The sequence below is a fragment of the Pinus tabuliformis genome, chromosome 4_1 (assembly GCF_031772625.1).
Source record: "Pinus tabuliformis cultivar Carrire ecotype Pingquan chromosome 4_1, CPIR1, whole genome shotgun sequence".
In the NCBI taxonomy this organism is placed as follows: Eukaryota; Viridiplantae; Streptophyta; class Pinopsida; order Pinales; family Pinaceae; genus Pinus; species Pinus tabuliformis.
The window spans coordinates 760993137-761017216 of record NC_142303.1 but is presented as its reverse complement, the minus strand read 5'-3'; the positions used below and the strand labels follow the sequence as shown (position 1 = coordinate 761017216).

Sequence of the window (24080 nt, the reverse complement as noted above, 5' to 3'; positions counted from 1 at the left end):
CCTGCCTTTTTCCAGGATTGAAGAGTGTGAACCATTTCCTGGGCGAGCAGGACATTATCCATGATCTGTCTACCTTCCATGTAACCAAATTTCTCCTCTGAGATTATTCCACGAAGAATTGGCTTCAGTCTATTGGCCATTACTTTGGAGATAATCTTGTAAAGAACATTGCATAGAGCAATTGGCCGAAATTTTGAAGGTGTACTTGCGGCCTCCTCTTTGGGAATAAGGGCGATGAAGGTAGAGTTAATGTATTTGAGGATGGATGAAGATTTTCAAGAGTCTTCCACCACTTCCCACACTTCCATACGCACATTTTCCCAACAAGCTTTATAAAAATCAATGGTAAAACCATCCGGCCCTGGAGCTTTTCCACTAGGAATTTATTTCACTGCTTCTTCCACCTCCTCCAATGAAACAGGGCGATCTAAAGATTTATTCTGATCTTCGGTTATTAACCTTGGAATGGAGGCCATGACTTCCCTTAAAGCCATTTCCCTGTCTGTACTGGGTTCCGTTGCTATGTGGCTAAAGTGATTAGTGAGGAGGGAGGAGATATCCTGATGAGATTGGAAGGGGGTGCCATGTTCATCCTTCAGCCGGGTTATTTTGTTGGCACACCTATAATCTATAGCCAACCGATGGAAAAACTTGGTGTTTTTCCCCTTATTTAAGCCATTGAATGCAAGATTTTTGTCACCAGAGTATTTCCTCCTGCTGACCTCTTTCATTCCACTTCTGCTTGAGACTTTGCTCTATGCTTATGGCGTCCTGGGTGATGTTCCCTTGGAGTCATTCTGTATGGATTTGTTCCAACTGTTCCTCCAGGGCCTGTTTGTCTTTGAAGATGTTTCCAAAGACCTCTTGGTTCCAGGATTTGAGTCGTGATTTGAGGTGCTTTAATTTGGCTTGGAACCTGTACATTTTGGTGCCTCTGGTGTCCAATGGCTCATGCCACCAGTGTTTGATTTTGGATGTGAAATCCGGGTGACTTAACGAAAAATTCTCAAACCTAAAAGGTCTGTTTTGGGGGGTACCAACGATGGTTGCATCTATGGTGATGGGCCAGTGATCCAAGCCTCCACAGGGAATGATATCCGATTCTACAGTTACCCCCTCAAGGAGGGTGACTTCTGTAATGAGAAAGCGGTCAAGTCTAGAGGCAATCTGCCTGTCTCCTCCTCTTTTGTTATTCCAAGTATATAATCCATTTTTGGGGAAGATATCCACCAGATTTTCTTTTCTGATAAAGCTGTTGAATGCCTCTACATCTCGGTTTAGCATTCTTATTCCTCCTTTCTTTTTTGTTAGCGAGGTTATCATGTTAAAATATCCTCCATAGATAGCTTTAGCCATGGGATGTCTATGCTACAAATTGGAGAGGCGATCTAACATTATCAGTTTGTCCTCTAGTCTTTGGGGGCTGTAAATATTAGCACACAGGTAAGTATTTGAATCCCCTATGATTTGCATTTCCAGGGAGATGAAGGATCTGGCAGCCTCTTCATTTATGAGATGGAGGAATTGGGGACTCCAAAGCGTGGCCAGGCCTCCCTCCATTCCATTCCATTCCACTTCCATGTATTCCACACTTTTTCCTAAATTTTTGCTTATCCCTTTCATTTTCTGGCTGGAGCATTTGGTTTCTTGCAAAAAAATCATATCCGGATTTTCATTTTTGACTTTCTTTCTTAAAAGCTTTTTTCTCCTTTGGTTGTTCAGCCCTCTGGTATTCCATGAAATAATCTTCATAATTAACAGGGTTTTTAAGATGGAAGCATGAAAGCCTCAAGGGTTTTCATCTTACTTGAGTTAAGGAGTGTTGAGCCCTGAAACTACATCTCTTCTACACACTTTTCTAGACTATTTCCCCTCACCAGTGCCTCACAAGTTATCAAAAATCATTACATATTGATTCTAAGAGTGCATTTAAGTGGTTTTCTAACTATATTTTTGTGTTTTCTATTTGACTTATATTTTTCTCATCAGCTGCGGAATGCAGCCACTTTCCGCAGCTGACTCGACTTTCCACAACTATTTTGTTGATCTCTAGGTTACAGGTGTCATCAAGCAAAACGAGGCACGTGGGCAGTTCAGAAATGATCTCGACATGGACTAGGTCCTATTGGTTTAGCCAGATTCGTAAAGGAAAGCCTTGGTCAAATGGTGGTCAAACGAGGAGTTCTACGGCAAGTAGGTCTCTGTTTTTCAACTCGTGAAGGGTCTGAGACCGTTCCTAGATCCATGGCTACATTTTGACAGCTGTAGACTGCCCCCACGACGTAAATCCAACAGCCACCTTTTGGTAGATTGAATGATCTTGGCAACCATCATGCTAAGCTCACAGATGCTGTCTTTTTACGTGTCCTCCGCTGAAGGTGTTTCATAGGAAAACTGTTATGTAATTTCCTTTATAAATAACGCGTTTGCAAACGCATGTAGCTAGTTAGTTTTTTTGTGGATGTAATCTTGTTGTTAAGTTTATGTATTGTCCCATGACACTGGCCCTGTTGTGGTAATGAGAGGATCCTTCCTTTGTTTTGCAATATAATAAGACTCTGTTTTATATGACTGTGTGAGCATAATCTCGGATTGACAGCGTGTTAACCAAGGCCGTGCAGAGGGCCCTTACTGGCTAAGGTTTCGTTCTTTTATTTCTGTAAAGTTTTCATATGCTGTTGTTTTATTTCCATTGTAGATATCTCGTAGTTTGTTCACTTGTGTATATTTCACATTTCAGTTATGGTGTTAATGTTTCATTCATGTACATGATTTTCTAAGCGTTGTATATTTCTGAACATTGATCAGTGTGTTTCAGCTTAGGATAGGCCTGGGCATTTTCATACAATTTTTGTAGTAACTAGTGACATGAGATTGACCTCTCTGCTGACTTTGTTTTTCTTAGCTTTCAATTTCAGTTATGCTTTGATTTCAGTCTTATTCATTTGTTGTTGATAGTTAGTTTAGATATCAAATTCTTCATGTCATTTAACGTTATCTCCAGAGCCATGGCTTAACCCTGAAAAGCTACTTGGCGAGCTATCGGATTTTGAGTGAAGTGATTTGATTCTTCATGTTATTGACATTATCTCCAGAGCCATGGCTTAACCCGGAAAAGCTACTTGGTGAGCTATCAGAATATAAGTGAAGAGACTTGATTTTATTTTCATTTGCAAGTAGATAATTTAGATATCAATTCCTCATGTTATTGATGTTATCTCCAGAGCCATGGCTTAACCCCGAAAAGCTACTTGGAGAGCTATAGGACTATAAATGAAGTGAATTGGTTTTACTTTTATTAGTTTGCAGTTTTTGATTTGTTTGAGTGCAATAGCTTACTTTTATTTCTGTATTTAGATGAGCAGCAGAGATAGAGATTTCATGATCAGTAGTTCATCATTTGTTTGATTCAAATAGATGCACATTTACATTCTTGTTCAAGTATTAATTTCATCAGTAGCATGTTTTGAGATCCTCTGAAGTGTTAAGTTCTGGAAGTCATCATAAAGGACATAATTGCCTTAAAATCTATACCCATACTTGCCTTCTAAAGTATTCTTAAAACTTAGGAATAGGATTTCCATTTGCATTAGAAGACAAACCAAGATAAAACCCCCAAAAAAAGATAAAATTGAAAACAATAAAAAGTAAGAAAGAGGTTGTCTTGCACATATATTGCGCCACACTTCATCAGTTTACGACTCCCGAATTGATAATTAATGTAGCAATTTAGGACATACTAAATTGATGCTGTTGCCGAGGAAGTGTAACTAGGTAGCCGATCTCTTACAAAAAAAAAAAGGGAAAATTTGATAACTTCTTGAAGTATGCTCTCCTCTTGCACCTAGTGTGATTTGGAGGATTAGAAAAGAGAGTTATTAGTTCAATAATTTCTTGGTTATGCTCTCTTCTTGCACCTAGTGTGACCTGGAAGATCAAAAGAGAATTATTAGCCCGACTTAAAAATTAAAAAAGAAATAATAATAAAAAAATGGCATGCATAGAGAAAGAGATTCTAGGGGAAGGTTTATAGCTAGGGCCAAAAGTTCGATTCTCACAACTCCAGCTACTCCAAGGCATAGACAAGATACACCTCCATCATCTCCGACTCATACTCCCAGCCTTAGGATTCCTGGAATTCAAGGGGCAGCAGCCGAATTAGGAGATTCTCCCACACTATCTACTAAATCTGATCTAGGAGAAGAACCTTTCTTCACTTCTACAGGGGAACATATTGTAATCAAAGAAGTAGAATCACCTAAAGAAGAGGAGGGAGAAACTCTTCCTCGTTCACCATTAATAGAAGAACCAGAAGACTCTCAGGAAACTATCATGACAGAGGAAGTAGTAGATGGGTTTGGAGGAGGGGGTATAGGTAGAGGAAGAGGAAATAATTGAGGAGGTAGAGGTAACAATGGGGGAAATAGGGATGGAGATAACTCATTTGGATTCCCTATAGCCGATGAGGAAACTCATACAACAATGAAAAACATTTCACCATTTTTCCTCCCAAACTTTTATGGGTTGCGAAGTGAGGATCCTGAAACATTTCTATTTGAGTTTGAAGGCCAAACCTATGACTATATGGAAGACTCTCAAAAACTCAAACTATTTCCTTCAACATTGAAAGGAGCTGCTTTGAAATGGTTCATGGGATTAGTCACTCAATCTATTAGGACTTGGAATGATATGAAACAAACATTTTTGGATAGATACCTGGATTATTGTATGCCCACCAATCATAAGGATGAGGTATTCAAGATGGTACAAAGAGAAGATGAAAATTTGGAGGATTTACTTGAAAGATTTCAATACAACTTAAAGAGAGCAAAAATGAGTAATTTAGATGAGGAAACCTTTAAAGCCATTAGAGATGAATGGATAGATATTTGAAACATGATGGGGAAGGGAGACATTTCTCAACTTCCACTTCATGACATAGCAGAACTATGTGTCCATCTCTCAAGGGGAAAATCTAAAACTGGAAAAGGGTCAAGAGATCCTTCCCTTATTAGAGCAAACAAATCTACAACTGGATCAGTAAGTAGGCCAGAGATTGGCAATATGCTTGATGAGTTCAAAACTGATATTCTAGGGAGCCTTAGTGAACAACTAGACACCCTTAAAATACAAAACAAGTAGAAAGCACAAGCGGATGCCTTGGCCATAATTTGTCCAAAATGTAGAAAGAAACATGCTCTAAGGGAATGTCCCTTGGAATCTGCAAAAGTTGTAGAAACATGTATGATTTTCTCAGAAAGTCATGAGACAAAGGATTTTCCTTCAATCCCTGGGCTCAAAGCCGTCTTTCAGGAAGATCCAAATTCAGTAGAGTCCCTTTGTTTTGTTTCAAGAAGACTGTGGCAAGGGCAAAAAAATTAGGGATTTAACAATCCTATGAATTTTCAGCTCCCGCCAAATTGGAATTCTTGGCAACAACCTTGGCCTCAACCTCAAAATCCATACCAATCATGGGCACAAGGGATGCAAAATCCTTATGGGAGATTTTCTCAATTCTATCAATATCCTCCATCTTTTCCAAATCAACAAATTCCACAAATTCCAAATCAAAACCCAAAACTTTCATTGTCATTCCCACAACAACAACCTTCTCAACAAAATCCAAATTCTCAACTCTTGCTTCCATTTCAACAAAAGACAAATCAACTACCAGCCCAGCCATTACCAAATCCCAAAAACAAAAATCCTCAGAATGCTTACATGGTAGAAGGACAACAATTTCCTACCTATATGATTGTTCCTCTTAATGATGTTCAACTCAGATCTGGTAGAGTTTTAGAAAAACCTTCTATAGATGTTCAAGAGAAAGGTACCTCTGAGGAGGTCTTAAAGTCAATAAGGGTTCAGAGGAAGCATCTCCTCAAAACCCAATCATTCAAAAGGAAAAAGAAAAAGAGTCAACTCCCACAACTCCTATAGTTGAGCAACCTGCATCTTCATCCACACCTCCTTTCCCTGAAAGATTACAAATTGAAAAAGGGGTGGAAAAACAAATCTTGTTGCCTGACTATGATTTTCTAGATGAATTAAAGAATGTCTGTATCAAGATTCCCTTGCTACAAGCCATTAGAGAGATTCCTATTCTAGCGAAAACAATAAAGGAGTTGAGTCTTAAAAGACCAGGAAGGAAACAAAGAGATACAAGAAGAATCCACCTGGTAGAAAAAATTGCAGATATCATGATGGGAAAATTACCATGCAGAAGTATGTAGATCCAGGTAGTCCAATTTTCAAGACACATATAAATGGGATATAAATTCCAAACACTTCGATTGACTTAGGGGCTACTATCAACATTATGAGTAAACAGACTATGGAACAACTTAAACTTCCTAATCTTCTTTTTACACCCACCTTACTGCAACTTGCAGATATATCAATAATCAAACTAGATGGTGTACTAGAAGATATTTCAGTCTCCTTAGATTCTTGGGAATAGCCAGTAGATTTCATGATTTTGACTCCCAAGAGTAATTTAGGAGGACAGTCACTCATCTTAGGAAGACCTTGGCTAGCCACATCTGATGCTTTCATTAGTTATAGATCTAGAGATATGTACATTTCTGATGGTAGTTCAACAAAGAAATTCAATTTGTATCCTCCAGCAAAGGCAATTACAGAAGTAGAAGATAATGAATGGGTCGACGATGAAGATATTATACAACCTGTCTTTACTGTCTTTGAAATTAGTGAAGATAGTCAAATTTTGAACACATTAGAAAATTTTGAAACATCTTCAGAATATGACCACACACAATTTCAATTAGATTCTGATATTGAATATCTATCATCAAGACAAATGTCTCTCTACTCTACCTATTGGTAGCTCTTCCTGTTGGTAGCTCTACCATTGAGATTTTTCCAGGAAAAACATTGAATATCAACAAAAATTTGGAAAAGTCACAACAAGAAGAGCAAACCAGAATCTTGCAAAAACATTCTACTGCATTTGCATGGGAGTATACTGATATGAAAGGTATTGACCCTAAGACTTTCATCCATCATATCTATATCAAGGAAAACAGTAGACCAATCAGATAACCTCAGAGAATGATGAATCCAAATCTTAGGGAGATAGTGAAAGAAAAGCTCCAAAAACTACTCCATGTAAATTTCATTTACCAAATTTCAGATAGCCGATGGGTTTCTCCTTTGGTTATAGTATCCAAAAAGAATGGTAAATGGTGGGTATGCATTGATTACAGGGAATTGAATAAAGCAACTGGTGAGCTCCAGTATTGCAGCAATAATGCTACAACTCCTAGGACTCCCTTCTTTACTTTTATCAACCCGGTAGTTCGTAACAAACTTGGAAGCGACGGTGTTGTATGCACAAGTACTAGCTCTTGCCGCAGCTGTCACTTGGTCAGCTGGCACAAGTCCGCTAGGGGCTCAAGCCAACTTCTATGGGCTCTGAGAAGAATATTTTTAACCGATGGATGAAAGCTACTTTAAAGAAGGCTGATCTACTTGCAGAAAGACGGTGAAAACTAAAAGAAAACGCAAACCCTAGCAAACCCTAATTCTACCAGCTAACTCTACTGATGCCAAGAAGATGATGCAAACTACTGAAGGAAATGCCATTGACCTCTAGGAAGGTAAATACATGTACCTAAGCTACTTCTACAGTAACATCTGAAATAAACATCTTTTTTGTATTTTTGAATAAGTTGCCAGAGTTATTATGCATATGATTTGATTGTTTTTGGGCTGTGCAGAGGTGGATATGCAAGAAGAAATGCATGGGAAAGGTCAAGAAGATTCAGAGAGGGCCTAAGGGGTCCCTAACACCCTTCCATAAAGTATCACCAAGTTTGGCTGTCGGGAAACCTCATTCGTGAGCCTCTACAGGAAGTCTGCAGGGGTTCTACAGGATGTCTGCGATTTTCTGCAGGATGTCTGGAATTTTCTACAGGATGTTCAGAGATGAGGTTTTTGGTGGATGAATGGAGAGGAAAGGTGAAGGAGTGAGTGTGGAGGTATGGTGAAGGTTGGAGATGGTCTAGAACTCGGTGGATGGAGTTGTGGACAGGTGTGGATGGCGGTATTTGGCTCAAAGAAGACTAAAGCAATGTTACACACAAAACTAGGGTTATGGGAGCGAATGGCGAACAAGAGGCAAGGATTCTAAGCAGAGGGTGGAGTGGATGGTGCTGATGGCGAATGAACAGATGAAGGAGTGGTACAGGTACTCTACAAGGTGTTGTTTCCCAGCTGATCCAACGAAGACTTGTAAATTCAAAATCCTAATTATGATGACCTAAATCTGCTAGCTGCCAATGAAGAGAATGAACAGAAGTGTGACCTGCATTGAAACCATATATTTTAACTCATGCAACTAAGCAAATGGAAGTTTGAGTTTGCAACCAACTTATACACATGAAACTCAAACACTAGTGATTGCATGGCACGGCAAAATTAGTGTTTTTGTGGGCAGCAAAGTTATCCTGATCCCATCTCCAGATCCTACTGAAGGAGAGGTGAAACCAGAGATGTTTGATGGCCCTTTTCTTGAAGTTTTTTTCCTCTTAAAAAATCAACAAAATATGAGCATTCAAAATTCTATCTAACCATTTACAGTGACCTATTTAATCAGCAAACTTTAACCTACTTAACAGAAATGTTTTTACAAATGCATAAAGAACAACTAGCAATACATAGAGGAGGCCTTAGCACTCAGGTTGGGCCCAACCCCAAGAGCTGCAAGCTCCTATAAAAGACTCAGATCTGATACCAAGTAGAGCTGCTTATCATTATTCAAAAATAACCATCATAAGAAAGTTGTACAGCAGTAGCTACAATAAAACAGGCTGAGCAAAATGGCAGCACTATAGTGCAAAAATAACAATGGTTCCAAAAGTAAAGTACGAAGGCTGAGGCCTTCCTATTTGTACAATACGAGGGAGCTAGCAGCCCTCCTAGATTCAAGGGACTCGACTGTCCCAACTGCTAGTGAACAGTTACTCCTCCAAAATCTGCTTGGCTGCCTTTAAAACTCAGTTTGGTGGCCTGTGGAGCTCGGTGTTGAGGGTGGAGATTTCGAGGAAGGCCATTTAATGCCAGAGACAACCTCCCTAAGAATCCTCACCTCAAGCTTGGCTATCATCTGACCCATGATTGCTTGGTTTTGCTCCATAATTTGTCCAAAAATCTTGAAATCACCATGTATTAGTCTCCTAGGTAGAGTGACCACCCTTATTCGTTCAAATAACATAAACATACTAGGAAAACATGCATAATATATGAAAAATGGAGGATTGAACAAGGATAATTAGGCAAAATGAGCCCAATAGGTTACCCAATTTGGGGGCTCATTAACAACTTTGAAAGATCACTTTCCTTTGCCTTTTACCGAACAAGTATTAGATACATTAGCAAGCAAAAGAACTTTTCATTTCTGGATGGTTTTAGTGGTTATAATCAAATTCAGGTAGCACCTGAAGATCAGGATAAGACCACATTTACCTGTCCATGGGGGGCTTTTGCTTATTGAGTGTTGTTAAGATTAGGTATGTTCTATGCTAGAGAAATTTATTTAACTTTTCACAGTTAGCAATCACATCAACATTATGATAAACTACAGATAGAACATAAATATAAAACGCAGAAGACAAGCCAAGGCAAGAGGACACAAGATATGGCGCGAGCCAGGGACAAACCCCACAATGTGTGGGGAAACCCTTTGATCAAATCTTCTTTTATCTTCAAAGTTCAGCAGAGAAAGAGAGAGAGAGAGATAGTACAATTACAACAGAAGTCAACACTTTGACTTGTCTGGATCTAAGCATAAATCATCTCGTATAACAATGATATCAGTTGAATACATTCTGCTTCAACTGATTCTCCAAGGTGGCTCCTTCCCCTGTCATCGTGCTGCATTTGATTCTCTGTTGTACCACTGCATGCAGCACCATGCTGCACTAATCATGATTATCATCATGCCGCCCATGTCCATGATCTTATCCATCATCATGCTGCCAATGTCCATGATCTTATCCATCATCATGCTGCCCATGTCCATGGTCTTATCCATCATCATGCTATCTATGTCCATGGTCTTATCCATCATCATGTTGTTGGGATTATCATCCTTGTTGCACCTCTGAGATACCTGTTCATATCAAGAATACTAGATCTGAATACTGTGACGACTATTTCCACTATATGTCTCCTTTTACATGTATGCTGAGAAGCTCTTGATCAATATAAAACCTACTTCATCATTATGGTTATGACAGTAACACATACATCTGTGAGACTCATAATTTTCATTGTGCAACTTGAGTTATGTTTTTCATTGCTTCTAAACTATCACAGGGACACCACCGAGTTTTACCTTGATTGATTGCGGCTTTGTTCCAGCGGCCTCATTACCTTACTGCGGTGACCTATAGTTCCCTGCAGCTCTTCCTTATTACTGCGGCTACCCTGCGTCTTCATATACATGACTGTAGCTTCTTCATTTCCAGCGGCTTCGTCGTTTTCACTTGACTGCGGCTGTCACGGTTATAATTTCCGTATATAGCATATATATGTATAATGGCCATACCTATTCCCGACTTCACATAGAATTCCCATACTTGTATAGCGTATATATATAGTGTATATGTGACCTTCACTGACTGTATGTAACTTCGGTTCTTCTTCAGCGGTTCCATATACCTGACTACAGCTTGGCTTCATATGCCTTGGCTCTTTTCGGCCCACATATCTATGGCTCCTTAATCCCTATTGTCTGCGGCTGATCTTTATTCCCTTTTGTGACTACAGCTCCACGCCTTAGTTGCGGCTTCGCCTCCTCGTGACCACGGTTATGACTACGGCATGTGTTTAGGGCATCACATTGACTATATTTGCCACTTCATGCACAAAATAAATGCACATTTATGCCTCTTCTGCTCTATCTTGTAAAGAAAATAAAACTTTCTTATCTTCCTACGATTCCACATGTTGATGACCATCACCTCACACCTTCATACTCCAATGGGCATGTGCCTCGAAAAGTTCCAAAATATTTGACAATATAAGACCAGTTATCCGAAGTATACATGCACTCCCACCGCTATCAGAAAGATGGCATACAGGCCGAAGAATATGAAAGAGTGAACCAGAATAGATATACCACTTGTACGAAAGTTGTTGAACTCCACGATACGACTGCTCCCAGGAAGCTGAAACAAGAGCCCCGGCGTCAACAATACGAATAACAACACTCCGATAAGAACAGGCCCCCAGACTGCCATTTCTCTAATTGAACCCCTGTGCAGTGAAATCGAACAGACCCAGAAGTATATTGATAGGACCAGTAGTCCTCAATTCTACGCGTATAGATGACAGTGTATAGAGTTCATTGTTGTGCGTAGTTACTCCATTGTCAACATTCATTGCTATGCATTAGAACTAGGGCATCATAGGCCAGCAAATATTCTCATGGTGTCTCTCTCCTACTCCAGAAACCCAAGACGTGGATAGGAGGAGATCACCTCAAGAATGTGTGAGTATAAATGATATCAAATCCTCATCTATTTATACCAAAACAAGGATGATGAATAGACACGTCGGTTGGGCTTCTAGAGCCTACATAAGAGTTGGTCAGCTTGACTATAATTACATAAACAAAATAAATTCATATCTCCATAAATACTTATCGGAATCGGATGATCTTTGGATCAATCCTACACCTCTCAACGAGAGGGATCCAATAAAAATATCAGCTACCATAAATAATCTGACCCACATGGAGTTTGGCCCTAGTTGCCAATTTAACACTCCCTCTCAACTAGGGAGAACTCCATCCGCTGATCCATGTGTACGACTGTACTATCTCTACCATCAGTGCCCTGCACTGTTCTGCCCAACTCTGCTCAGCCCTGCTGGCTCTGCTCTACTCTGCTCAGCTCTACTGTCTCTGCGCAGCTCTGCTGGCTCTGCTCTGCTCTCCTCAGCTCTCCTCAGCTCTACTGGCTTTGCTCAGCTCTGCTCAACTCTGCTGGCTCGGCTCTGCTCTACTCAGCACTGTTGGCTCTGCTAGCTTTGCTCTGCTCAGCTCTACTGGCTCTGCTCTGCTCAGCTCAGCTCTGCTAGCTTTGCTCTGTTGGCTCTGCTCTACTCTGCTCATCTCCGCTGAACTATGAAGAAGAAGAATTGATCGAGAATGAGCCATATCATTCTCCACTGACCTGAAGTCAGTCTCAGAGTGCATACCACTAGTCCCAGACCAGTCTCAACTGACCCGAAGTCAGCTTCATAGTAAGTACCACTCCTACCACTGGTCCCAGACCAGTATCGCAGTCTCAGAGAGTGTAGCACTGGTCCCAGACCAGTCTCAACCGACCCGAAGTTAGCGTCATAGTATGTACCACTCTCACTGGTCCCAGACCAGTATTGCACTGACACGAAGTCAGTCTCGGAGTATGTACCACTGGTCCCAGACCAGTGTCAGCCGACCCGAAGTCAGCGTAATAGCATGTACAACTCCTACCACTGGTCCCAGACCAGTATCATTGATCCCAGATCAATGGAGGACATCCTAGCGTAGGGAGTATGGTAGATACAACGATGCGTCCATCGGTATTACTATGGTCCCTAACTTCATTTCCCTTCTCATTGATCAGATGAAAGGTACTTCCCATGAGTCCCATACTGCATGGGTAGGAAGCCTCGACAGGAGAACTTAATCAATCCTGTCCTCACAGGAGAACACATCAATCCTGCTACAATCGCCATGGAGAACACATCAATCCAGGCCTCACAGGAGAACACATCAATCCTGCTACAATCGCCATGGAGAACACATCAATCCAGGCCTCACAGGAGAACTAATCATCCTGCTACACAAGAGAGCGAATCATCTTGTCCCACAAGAGAGCGAATCATCTTGTTTCAGTGCGCACCACCAGGGGAGGGTGAGTCACCCTGTGGTCATATGTTGCTCCAATAGAACTACAAGCCCCCCAAAGCTCCTAGAGCTCAATGTATGCAGCATGCAGGACCCTTTTACAAAGGTCTCTCGACGACTCCAAGTCATTCGGGAAAATCACAAATTTGATCTTTCCTCAGGGCTCTGTCCTATACATCATCTCAGTGTGATGGAGCCTCCTTGATCATCGACTTACCATATCCCAGATAAGGTAGTAATTTATGTCTATCTGTTGGAGCAATTGTCAAATACGGGATTCCTCAATAATCGAATCCCATCTCTGGTTGTCACAGAGATTCACAGTGGTATTCATCATGTGTACAAACAGCTCACTAAAGAGCTTCAGCAACCAGACTGCCTCACAGAAGGCGATACTATCAGCAATGTATTCTGCCTTGGTGGTGCTCAGAGTCACCGACTTCTGCTTCCTGCTCATCCAGGATATCAAGGCAGATTCCAAACAGCACTGAGAAGTGCTCTAATGATCCTCCATACTTCCTGCCCACTCATCATTCGAATAATCATGTGGTTTCATATTTCCGGCAGTGTATCTCAATTCATGAGAGATTGTGCCCTGAAGATATCTTAGAAGATTCTTGGCACCAATCTAGTGAGGCTCAACCAAATATGAACTCACCATGCTAACTGCAACACAGATGTCCGGACGGAGGTTCTCCAAGAACATCAACGCGAATGAGTTTATGAAACTCAGAGGCATTTCCCAAATCTGGTCCGACATTATTACCATATAACTTCTGAAAGTTAAGATCCTCGAGGCAGTAACAAGCTTGCATCTTATCTTCCCACATTCAGAATCCAACTCCCTCTGTCTCCTATAAATGAGAGGGTCTGCACCTATCAGACATAGGTGCCGGTACGAGAGGTTTATCATCCACAACCTTCGAGTAATGGTTTGGATCGGTTTCACTCCTAGTGAATCTCAGCTGCATTAGACAGCTATCAATCCTCTCATATTATGCCTGAGGTGTTTTTCTTTAAGCCATAGAGGGCTTTCTTCCATCTGTATACATGAGATTCCTTGATCATGATTCTCAAACTCCTCGGGTTGTTCCAAACCTATGAACCTGCTGTATGAGGGGAATGGTACCCTTATAATATTTTCCTTTGGTACATTTCAGACATGTACCTTCATGCTTCCTTTTGAATTCAGGCATCCTAGTCACCATTTGACTCACAGACCTCTAGAGCTGAGTCAATGGACATGGTCCCTAGTGGACTTCCTGCAACTTGATACAACCCTAAACTCAAAAACATCTTTAAAAGATCTATTTTCAAACACGTACCTTTCCATCAATAAGTGCCACCCTGCAACCTTTGACTTCCATTTCTGAAATGGGCATCAGGTTCGATCAGGTACATAAAAGAGATTTTGGGGTTCCTTGCTTTCGTGGAAGAGTCGACCATTTCCTTGATGACCTGCATTACCAGTCATTCTTTTGATCATGGAAGATGTCCCAGGAATGATTGTTATCTTCATCAAGAGATGTGTCTCTGCCATTCGGACACTCCTTCGCATAACGGCCGAACTTATTTCAACAAGGCATCCGCCTTTCCTTCCACCCTTAGATCCGAACTTCCTAATGAAGTGATCTTAAGATGGACCATCAAAATCTTCCGCTGCGCCATTCTGATAACATTCTTTGCTTTGAATTCATCCTCGGTGAATTATGAGGAACCCATTGATCCTTCTGTCTTGTCCCAACTGTCTTCGGTGATTGCTATTTCACTCTTGCTTGGGCATTGTCTTCACCTCAGCTCTGATACCATGTTAATATTAGGTATGTTCTATGCTAGAGCAATTTATTTAAATTTTCACAGTTAGCAATCACATCAGCGTTATGATAAACTGCAGATAGAACATAAATATAAAACGCAGAAGACAAGCCAAGGCAAGAGGACACAAGATATGGCGCGAGCCAGGGACAAACCCCACAATGTGTGGGGAAACCCTTTGATCAAATCTTCTTTTATCTTAAAAGTTCAGCAGAGAAAGAGAGAGAGAGAGATAGTACAATTACAACAGAAGTCAACACTTTGACTTGTCTGGATCTAAGCATAGATCATCTCGTATAAAAATGATATCAGTTGAAGACATTCTGCTTCAACTGATTCTCCAAGGTGGCTCCTTCCCCTGTCATCGTGCTGCATTTGATTCTCTGTTGTACCACTGCATGCAGCACCATGCTGCACTAATCATGATTATCATCATGCTGCCCATGTCCATGATCTTATCCATCATCATGCTGCCCATGTCCATGATCTTATCCATCATCATGTTGTCCATGTCCATGGTCTTATCCATCATCATGCTGTTGGGATTATCATCCTTGTTGCACCTCTGAGATACCTGTTCATATCAAGAATACTAGATCTGAATACTGTGACGACTATTTCCATTGTATGTCTCCTTTTACATGTATGCTGAGAAGCTCTTGATCAATATAAAACCTACTTCATCATTATGGTTATGACAGTAACACATACATCTGTGAGACTCGTAATTTTCATTGTGCAACCTGAGTTATGTTTTTCATTGCTTCTAAACTATCACAGGGACACCACCGAGTTTTACCTTGATTGATTGCGGCTTCATTCCAGCGGCCTCATTACCTTACTGCGGTGACCTGTAGTTCCCTGCAGCTCTTCCTTATTACTGTGGCTACCCTGCGTCTTCATATACATGACTGTAGCTTCTTCATTTCCAGCGGCTTCATCGTTTTCACTTGACTGCGGCTGTCATGGTTATAATTTCTGTATATAGCATATATATGTATAATGGCCATACCTATTCCCGACTTCACATAGAATTCCCATACTTGTATAGCGTATATATATAGTGTATATGTGACCTTCACTGACTGTATGTAACTTCGGTTCTTCTTCAACGGTTCCATATACCTGACTACAGCTTGGCTTCATATGCCTTGGCTCTTTTCGGCCCACATATCTATGTCTCCTTAATCCCTATTGTCTGCGGCTGATCTTTATTCCCTTTTGTGACTACAGCTCCATGCCTTAGTTGCGGCTTCGCCTCCTCGTGACCACGGTTATGACTACGGCATGTGTTTAGGGCATCACATTGACTATCTCTGCCACTTCATGCACAAAATAAATGCACATTTATGCCTCTTCTGCTCTATCTTGTAAAGAAAATAAAACTTTCCTATCTTCCTACGATTCCACATGTTGATGACCATCACCTCACACCTTCATACTCCAATGGGCATGTGCCTCGAAAAGTTCCAAAATATTTGACAATATCCAATGGGCATGTGCCTCGAAAAGTTCCAAAATATTTGACAATATAAGACCAGTTATCCGAAGTATACATGCACTCCCACCGCTATCAGAAAGATGGCATACAGGCCGAAGAATATGAAAGAGTGAACCAGAATAGATATACCACTTGTACGAAAGTTGTTGAACTCCACGGTACGACTGCTCCCAGGAATCTGAAACAAGAGCCCCGGCGTCAACAATACGAATAACAAAACTCCGATAAGAATAGGCCCCCAGTCTGCCATTTCTCTAATTGAACCCCTGTGCAGTGAAATCGAACAGACCCAGAAGTATATTGATAGGACCAGTAGTCCTCTGTTATACGCGTATAGATGACAGTGTATAGAGTTCATTGTTGTGCGTAGTTACTCCATTGTCAACATTCATTGCTATGCATTAGAACTAGGGCATCATAGGCCAGCAAATATTCTCATGGTGTCTCTCTCCTACTCCAGAAACCCAAGACGTGGATAGGAGGAGATCACCTCAAGAATGTGTGAGTATAAATGATATCAAATCCTCATCTATTTATACCAAAACAAGGATGATGAATAGACACGTCGGTTGGGCTTCTAGAGCCTACATAAGAGCTAGTTGGCTTGACTATAATTACATAAACAAAATAAATTCATATCTCCATAAATAATTATCGGAATCGGATAATCTTTGGATCAATCCTACACCTCTCGACGAGAGGGATCCAATAAAAATATCAGCTGCCATAAATAAGCCGACCCACATGGAGTTTGGCCCTAGTTGCCAATTTAACAAGTGCTTCCTTTTGGATTATGTAATGCACCCACAACATTCCAAAGAGCAGTACTAGGAATTTTTTCTGATCTAATCCATGATTGTGTAGAGGTATATATGGATGATTTTACAGTTTATGGTAATTCGTTTGAAGAGGCATTAGAAAATTTGGAAAAAATCCTCATAAGATGTAAAGAAACAAACCTTTCACTAAGCCATGAAAAATTCTTTATGATTTTTACTGAAGGTATTGTTTTAAGACATCATATTTCGGGGGATGGGATTAAAGTTGATAGATCAAAAGTTGAAGTCATCTCCAAGTTACCTATTCCAAATTATCAAAAAGATGTTAGAAATTTTCTGGGATTTATTGGATATTATAGAAGACTTATAGAAAACTTCACCAAAATAGCATTTCCACTCTTCAAACTGCTTACAAAAGACTGTGAATTCAAATGGGGTCCTGATTGCCAATCAGCATTTGAAACTTTGAAAACAAGAATATCTAAAGCGCCTATCTTTAGAGGACCAAATTGGAAACTCCAGTTCCATATTTCTACAGATGCTTCAGATACAGCTCTAGGGGTTGTATTGGGACAGAAAGATTTAGTTCCTTATGCCATTTACTATACCAGTAAAAATTTAACTCCTACTGAGTTGAACTATACTGTGACTGAAAAAGAGTTCTTAGTTGTTGTTCATGCAATCAATAAGTTTAGACATTATATAACAGGCTATGAAACTTTTATTCATACTGATCATTCTGCAATTAGATATCTAATGAACAAACCCATTACTAATGGCAGGGTTACAAGGTGGCTCCTACTTTTACAAGAATTCAATATTATTGTGTTAGATAGACCAAGGAAACAAAACATAGTAGCTGATTTCTTGTCTAGGATTCATAATACTAAAGAAGATTCTCCTGTAGAGGACAAGTTTCCTGATGAATACTTATTTGCAGTAACTACTAAAACTCCTTGGTGTACAGATATAGCTAACTATTTGGTTATAGGGAAACTACCTCCACATTTATTTCCTGGTGAAAGAAGAAAGATTATTTATGAGAGTTCAAAATATTCATGAATTTCTAACGAATTGTTTAAAACAGGGCCAGATCTTGTGATCAGAAGATGTGTTAGAGAAGATGAGATGTCACGATGAACCATGTGGCGAACACTTTGCTAACAAAATGACAGCCTATAAAATCCTCTCTTTAGGATATTATTGACCATCCCTCTTCAAAGATGCAAATAGTATGTCAGAAGATGTGACAGCTGCCAAAGAGTATGGAAACCTACCCTCTCAAATGAAATGCCATTACAACCATAGGTACTCATCGAACCCTTTGAAAAATGGGCTTTAGATTTCATTGGACCTATTAACCCACCATCTAAACAAAGAAAGTATATATTGGTATGTACTGATTATATCACTAAATGGGTAGAAGCCGAAGCATTATTTTCTGCTACTGAGCATTCAGTTGTTAGTTTTCTTTATGAGGATATTTTTACTCGCTTTGGTGTTCCAAGAGAAATTGTGACAGATCAGGGAGGTCAATTCACATTGGAGAAGTTGATGGAAGAGTACAAGATCAAGCACAGAAAATCTACTCCTTACCATCTACAAGCAAATGGTCAAGTGGAGTCTACAAACAAAGTTCTTGAAGGAATCATTACCAAGACTGTTCATCTACACTGAAAAGATTGGGCAGAAAGGCTTCCTGAAGCCTTATGGGCCTACAAAACTACATGGAGGAATACAATAGGACATTCTCCCTATGAATTTGTTTATAGAAAAGAAGTTATGCTCCCCATTGAGTTCCAAGTTAGAACCTTCAAGATGGTAGTTCAATTGGGAATGGATCTATCAGAAGCCCAAAAGCATAGAATGGAGCAGTTGAATGAGCTAGATGAGATCGGACAAAAAGAAATCCTAAGAACTGATCTAGTTCAATATCAAAGAGCTAAGTGGCATGACAAATACATCAAGGAGAAAAAGTTTCAAGAAGGAGATTGGGCATTGCTATTTGATTCCAAGTTTAAATATTTCAAAGGTAAATTTTAGACTCATTGGCTTGGGCCATATGAGATTGACAAAGTCTTTAGCAATAGAGCGGTAAGAATCAAAACCATTGATAAACATCAAACCCCTCTTATTGTGAATGGCCATAGATTAAAGATCTATCATAAGCCACTCTCAGAGGAGGAATTTGTCAAAAACTTTCAAGATAATTCTGCAATAAGGTTGGTGAAGAATAATCATTCTTATCCACCAGCCTAGTCTTTGTTCTTTCTGTTAAAAAAAAAAAAAATTGTATAAGGCTGAAAAACCAATTACTGATTGGCAGTATTATACAGAAAATACAGGGCGAAAATCAGAAACTTCTGACGCCCTATATTTTCCAAAAAAAATATTTCCTCATTTTATTCATAGTTTCACTTCATTTCACCATCACATTTCTCCAATAAAATTCCTTTTATGATCAGTTTTCATATATCATTCACTCAGTCAACATTCATTTCCATCCATCTCCTTTCAGTCATATGTTCACTGTGTCAGTTTCCGCAGCTGAATTCAGTTTCCGCAGCTAAAAATTTATTCCGTAGTTAGTTGATTGATTCTGCAGCTAACACTCTGTTATTCAGCACTGACAGTCAGATGTTAGCCAAATAATGATGGGAACCAAATGCAGGTATGACAAAGGAAAATATGTTGAAGATATAAAACACCTAAAGTACCAACAGGAAGCAGCCAATCAAAGGTCAGTGAGCGGAAGTGGTAAAATTCTAAGGTAAGCAAAATTCATTTCAAATAGCATTTTAAAGCACATTCTATATAGTTATGAAACCACGGCTCCATTATGTGTAATGATTATCATTGATAGCTTTCATAACCGCTCCATGGCCTTTACATGATTCCTCCACGAACCTTGCATTAATTTTTAACAACCTCATGATCCGCCTCCGAATTTAACTCGTGTTTATTTGTACGTTGGCATTCCACCTGCTGAACCGGGTAATTATGAGAACGTAATCTATTTGATCACGGCTCTTCCCCGCCGCACAAATCCGCAGTCATTTTGAGAACATGCTCACGCCTATTCCACAGCCTTCTATCTCAAAAGTCGAGCTCACTCTACTTCTATACTATCCCATTGAGGTTGTGTTTGTTATTTCTGGCTTGTTTACATCCCCGTGAACTCATTCTCATCTTTTGTTTACAACTACTGGTTTTTCTCCACAAACCTTCTCCATTCCCCACTAACACAGTCATTTCACCTCCGTCAATCCATTACTCACACATACGTATTTTAAGGCAGGAGGAAGGAATGGGTCCTTTGCTAAGAGCAGAACCGGAAGGGCCTAAATTCATGGAGGGGTATCCACAATTGAAAAGCATACTAAGGAAGGCACGGTGGCTACAGTTCATCCAGAAATTCAGAGGTTACAATAAAGAAGTTAGGAAGACATTTGCGAGGTTTTTTAATGGCGTGGAAGTTGAGGTTGGAGATCTTAAATTTTTAGTCACAGAGGCATCTATCGCAGCAGCAATGGAACTCCCACAAGAGGGGGAATGGTGGTTCAAAAACAAAAGCTTTGATGAGAGGGCCTGGAGGATTATCCTACACAATCTAGGTATGGATATAACCATTTTCAAATGTGGAATCCTTGTCTCTGCTTTAGAGGAAAAGTGGACTAGTCTATTATTGATAATCCAGAAGTTTATTACATGTGAATGACGGTTTGGGTCCAAGTATATGTACCACACTCGGTTGCTAATGAATTTTCTAGAAAATCAAACCATCAATTTTCCTTACTTCTTATTGAATAGCCTGAAAAAGATGTCCATAATTGTACAAAATAATCTGGAGGACATAGAACCCCACCTGTACCATCACAGCCTTGTAAAAATTTTGATTGAAAAACAGTTGAAGGAAAAGAAGGACACTTGGGAACAGTTTTTGGTTAGAAACTTCTTTCAGGATCCACCTGAAACACCCGAGAGCAGCTCAGCAAGGAAAAGTAGGAGAAGGAAAACAAGTGTGAAAATTCAGGACACTCCTACTAACATAGCTAAAGAAACTAATAAGGAAAAGAAGCTGTCTGAAAGTAGGAAGGAAAGAACTGAGGTTAGGATGCAAAGAAAACTCAAGGGGAAAAGAAATATTGAAGTTGTATATCGAACCCCAGAACCTTCCTCAGAAGAGGACCAAATGCTCTCTGAAAGACTAGTTTATGTTCAGGAACAATCAGTTGCAACAAATAGAAAAGGGAAAGAAAAACAGAGTGTGGAGAAAGGAGACACTAGCTCACAGAATCTAAGGAGGAGCTCCAGACTTAAAGGAAAACTGAGTAAAGTACAAACTAAAGGGCCCCACTTCATTGATTTAAGAGGGGAAACACCGGAACAGCCTCCAGCAATCCCTCCTAGTCGTAGCCCACACCATACTCCTATTCCTCAACCAAATTTTGAGATCAGTCCTTCTCAACCAAATTTTGAGATCAGTCCTTCTCAATCAGATTTTGGGGACAGCCCAAGAAAGACTACACTTGAGATAGATCCAACCCAGCAAGAAATGTATTATTATATTGAGTCGTTGGAGAAGACTGCCACAGATCAAGGCACTTCATCTGCCCAGCCTAATACAGCCCAGGAATCTCTAATCCAATCACTAAAACAGGAATTTTTTGAACTGGAGGTCCTAAATAGACACATCAAAAGAGAAAATGAAACATTGAAAGAACAGAGTAGGTTGGATAAGATTATTCATGACAACACCATGTTGCATCTTGGGTTGTGGCAGAAGAAAAATAGAAAATTGAAGAAAAAGAGCAGGAGGTTGAGCAGAGCTCTCATCAACCTCAAATTCAAGTGCCTAATGAGGAAGCCTAGGATGACAGTGGTACCAAGAAAGAAGAAAATAAGGTTGGATGTGTTAGCAGAGGTCTCAGAACACATGAACTGAAGGGAGGATGATCACAGTTTTGGTTGCATGAGGACATGCAACACCTTCATAGTGGGGGTATGTTGAGCCTTGAAACTACATCTCTTCTACGCACTTTTCTAGACTTTTTCCCCTCACAAGCTATCAAAAATCATTACATATTGATTCCGAGGGTGCATTTAAGTGGTTTTCTAACTATATTTTGTGTTTGCTATTTGACTTATATTTTGCTCATCGGCTGCAAAATGCAGCCACTTTCCGCAGCTGACTCGACTTTCTGCAGTTGTTTCTGTTGATCTCTAGGTTACAGGTGTCATCAAGCAAAACGAGGCACGTGGGCAGTTCAGAAATGATCTGGACATGGACCAAGTCCTATTGGTTTAGCCAAATTCGTAAAGGAAATCCTTGGTCAAACGGTGGTCAAACGAGGAGTTCTACGGCAAGCAAGTCTCTGTTTTTCAACACGTGAAGGGTCCGAGACCGTTCCTAGATCCATGGTTACATTTTGACAGCTGTAGACTGCCCCCACGACGTAAATCCAACAGCCACCTTTTGGTAGATTGAATGATCTTGGCAACCATCATGCTAAGCTCACGGATGCTGTCTTTTTACGTGTCCTCCGCTGAAGGTGTTTCATAGGAAAATTGTTATGTAATTTCCTTTATAATTAACGCGTTTGCAAACGCATGTAGCTAGTTAGTTTTTTTGTGGATGTAATATTGCTATTAAGTTTATGTACTATGCCGTGACACTGGCCTTGCTGTGGTAACGAAAGGATCCTTCCTCTGTTTTATATGACTGTGTGAGCATAATCTCAGATTGACAGCGTGTTAACCAAGGCCGTGCAGAGGGCCCCTGCTGGCTAAGGTTTCGTTCTTTTATTTCTCTAAAGTTTTCATATGTTGTTGTTTTATTTCCATTGTAGATATCTCGTAGTTTGTTCACTTGTGTATATTTCACATTTCAGTTATGGTGTTAACTTTTCATTCCTGTACATGATTTTCCAAGCGTTGTATATTTTTGCTAACATTGATCAGTGTGTTTCAGCTTAGGATAGGCGTGGGCATTTTCATACAATTTTTGTAGTAACTAGTGACATGAGATTGACCTCTCTGCTGACTTTGTTTTTCTTAGCTTTCAATTTCAGTTATGCTTTGGTTTCAGTGTTATTCATTTGTTGTTGATAGTTAGTTTAGATATCAAATTCTTCATGTCATTTAACGTTATCTCCAAAGTCATGGCTTAACCCCGAAAAGCTACTTGGCGAGCTATCGGATTTTGAGTGAAGTGATTTGATTCTTCATTTTATTAACGTTATCTCCAAAGCCATGGCTTAACCCGGAAACGCTACTTGGCGAGCTATCGGACTATAAGTGAAGAGACTTGATTTTATTTTCATTTGCAAGTAGATAATTTAGATATCAATTCTTCATGTTATTGACGTTATCTCCAGAGCCATGGCTTAACCCCGAAAATCTACTTGGCGAGCTATTGGACTATAAATGAAGTGAATTGGTTTTACTTTTATTAGTTTGCAGTTTTTGATTTGTTTGAGTGCAATAGCTTAACTTTTATTTCTATATTTAGATGAGCAGCAGAGATAGAGATTTCATGATCATTAGTTCGCCATTTGTTTGATTCAAATAGCTGCACATTTACATTCTTGTTCAAGTATTAATTTCATTAGTAGCATGTTTTGAGATCCTCTGAAGTGTTAAGTTCTAAAAGTCATCATAAAGGACATAATTGCCTTAAAATCTATACCCATACTTGCCTTCTAAATTATTCTTAAAACTTAGGAATAGGATTTCGCATTAGGAGACAAACCAAGATAAAACCCCCAAAAACAAGATAAAATTGAAAACAATAAAAAGTGAGAAAGAGGGTCTTGCACATATAGTACGCCACACTTCATCAGTTTACGACTCTCGGATTGATAATTAATGTAGCAATTTAGGACATACTAAATTGACTAAACAAGGAGCATCTGACCTAACTCCTGAAGTGCCTCATTGTTTGTTCATCGGCCTCTCTTCTTCCTATGTTTGGCATTGGTATTAGATTGATGTAGTCCTAGGGCTTTGACTCCCAGACCCTTTGTTGCGCCAAAGCCTCTTTTCTGCACATTTTGTTCTACATCTT

At 39.9% G+C, this 24080-nt stretch overlaps 2 protein-coding genes across 2 annotated transcripts; both read right to left on the bottom strand.

Annotated features, from left to right (window-relative positions):
• Window positions 1-10878: 10878 nt before the first annotated feature.
• On the bottom strand, window positions 10879-11328 carry LOC149178381 (uncharacterized). Its single transcript, XM_089423644.1, has 2 exons — window positions 11052-11328; window positions 10879-10992 (listed from the first exon to the last, which is right to left on the bottom strand). The coding sequence occupies exon 1, from the start codon at window positions 11262-11264 to the stop codon at window positions 11055-11057; it is 210 nt and encodes a 69-aa protein (XP_089279770.1). The 5' UTR covers window positions 11265-11328; the 3' UTR covers window positions 10879-10992; window positions 11052-11054.
• Window positions 11329-16087: 4759 nt separating this feature from the next.
• LOC149178380 (uncharacterized) lies at window positions 16088-16523 on the bottom strand. The gene is made up of 2 exons (XM_089423643.1): window positions 16273-16523; window positions 16088-16168 (listed from the first exon to the last, which is right to left on the bottom strand). Exon 1 carries the CDS (start codon window positions 16483-16485, stop codon window positions 16276-16278), a length of 210 nt encoding a protein of 69 aa, XP_089279769.1. The 5' UTR covers window positions 16486-16523; the 3' UTR covers window positions 16088-16168; window positions 16273-16275.
• Window positions 16524-24080: the final 7557 nt, after the last annotated feature.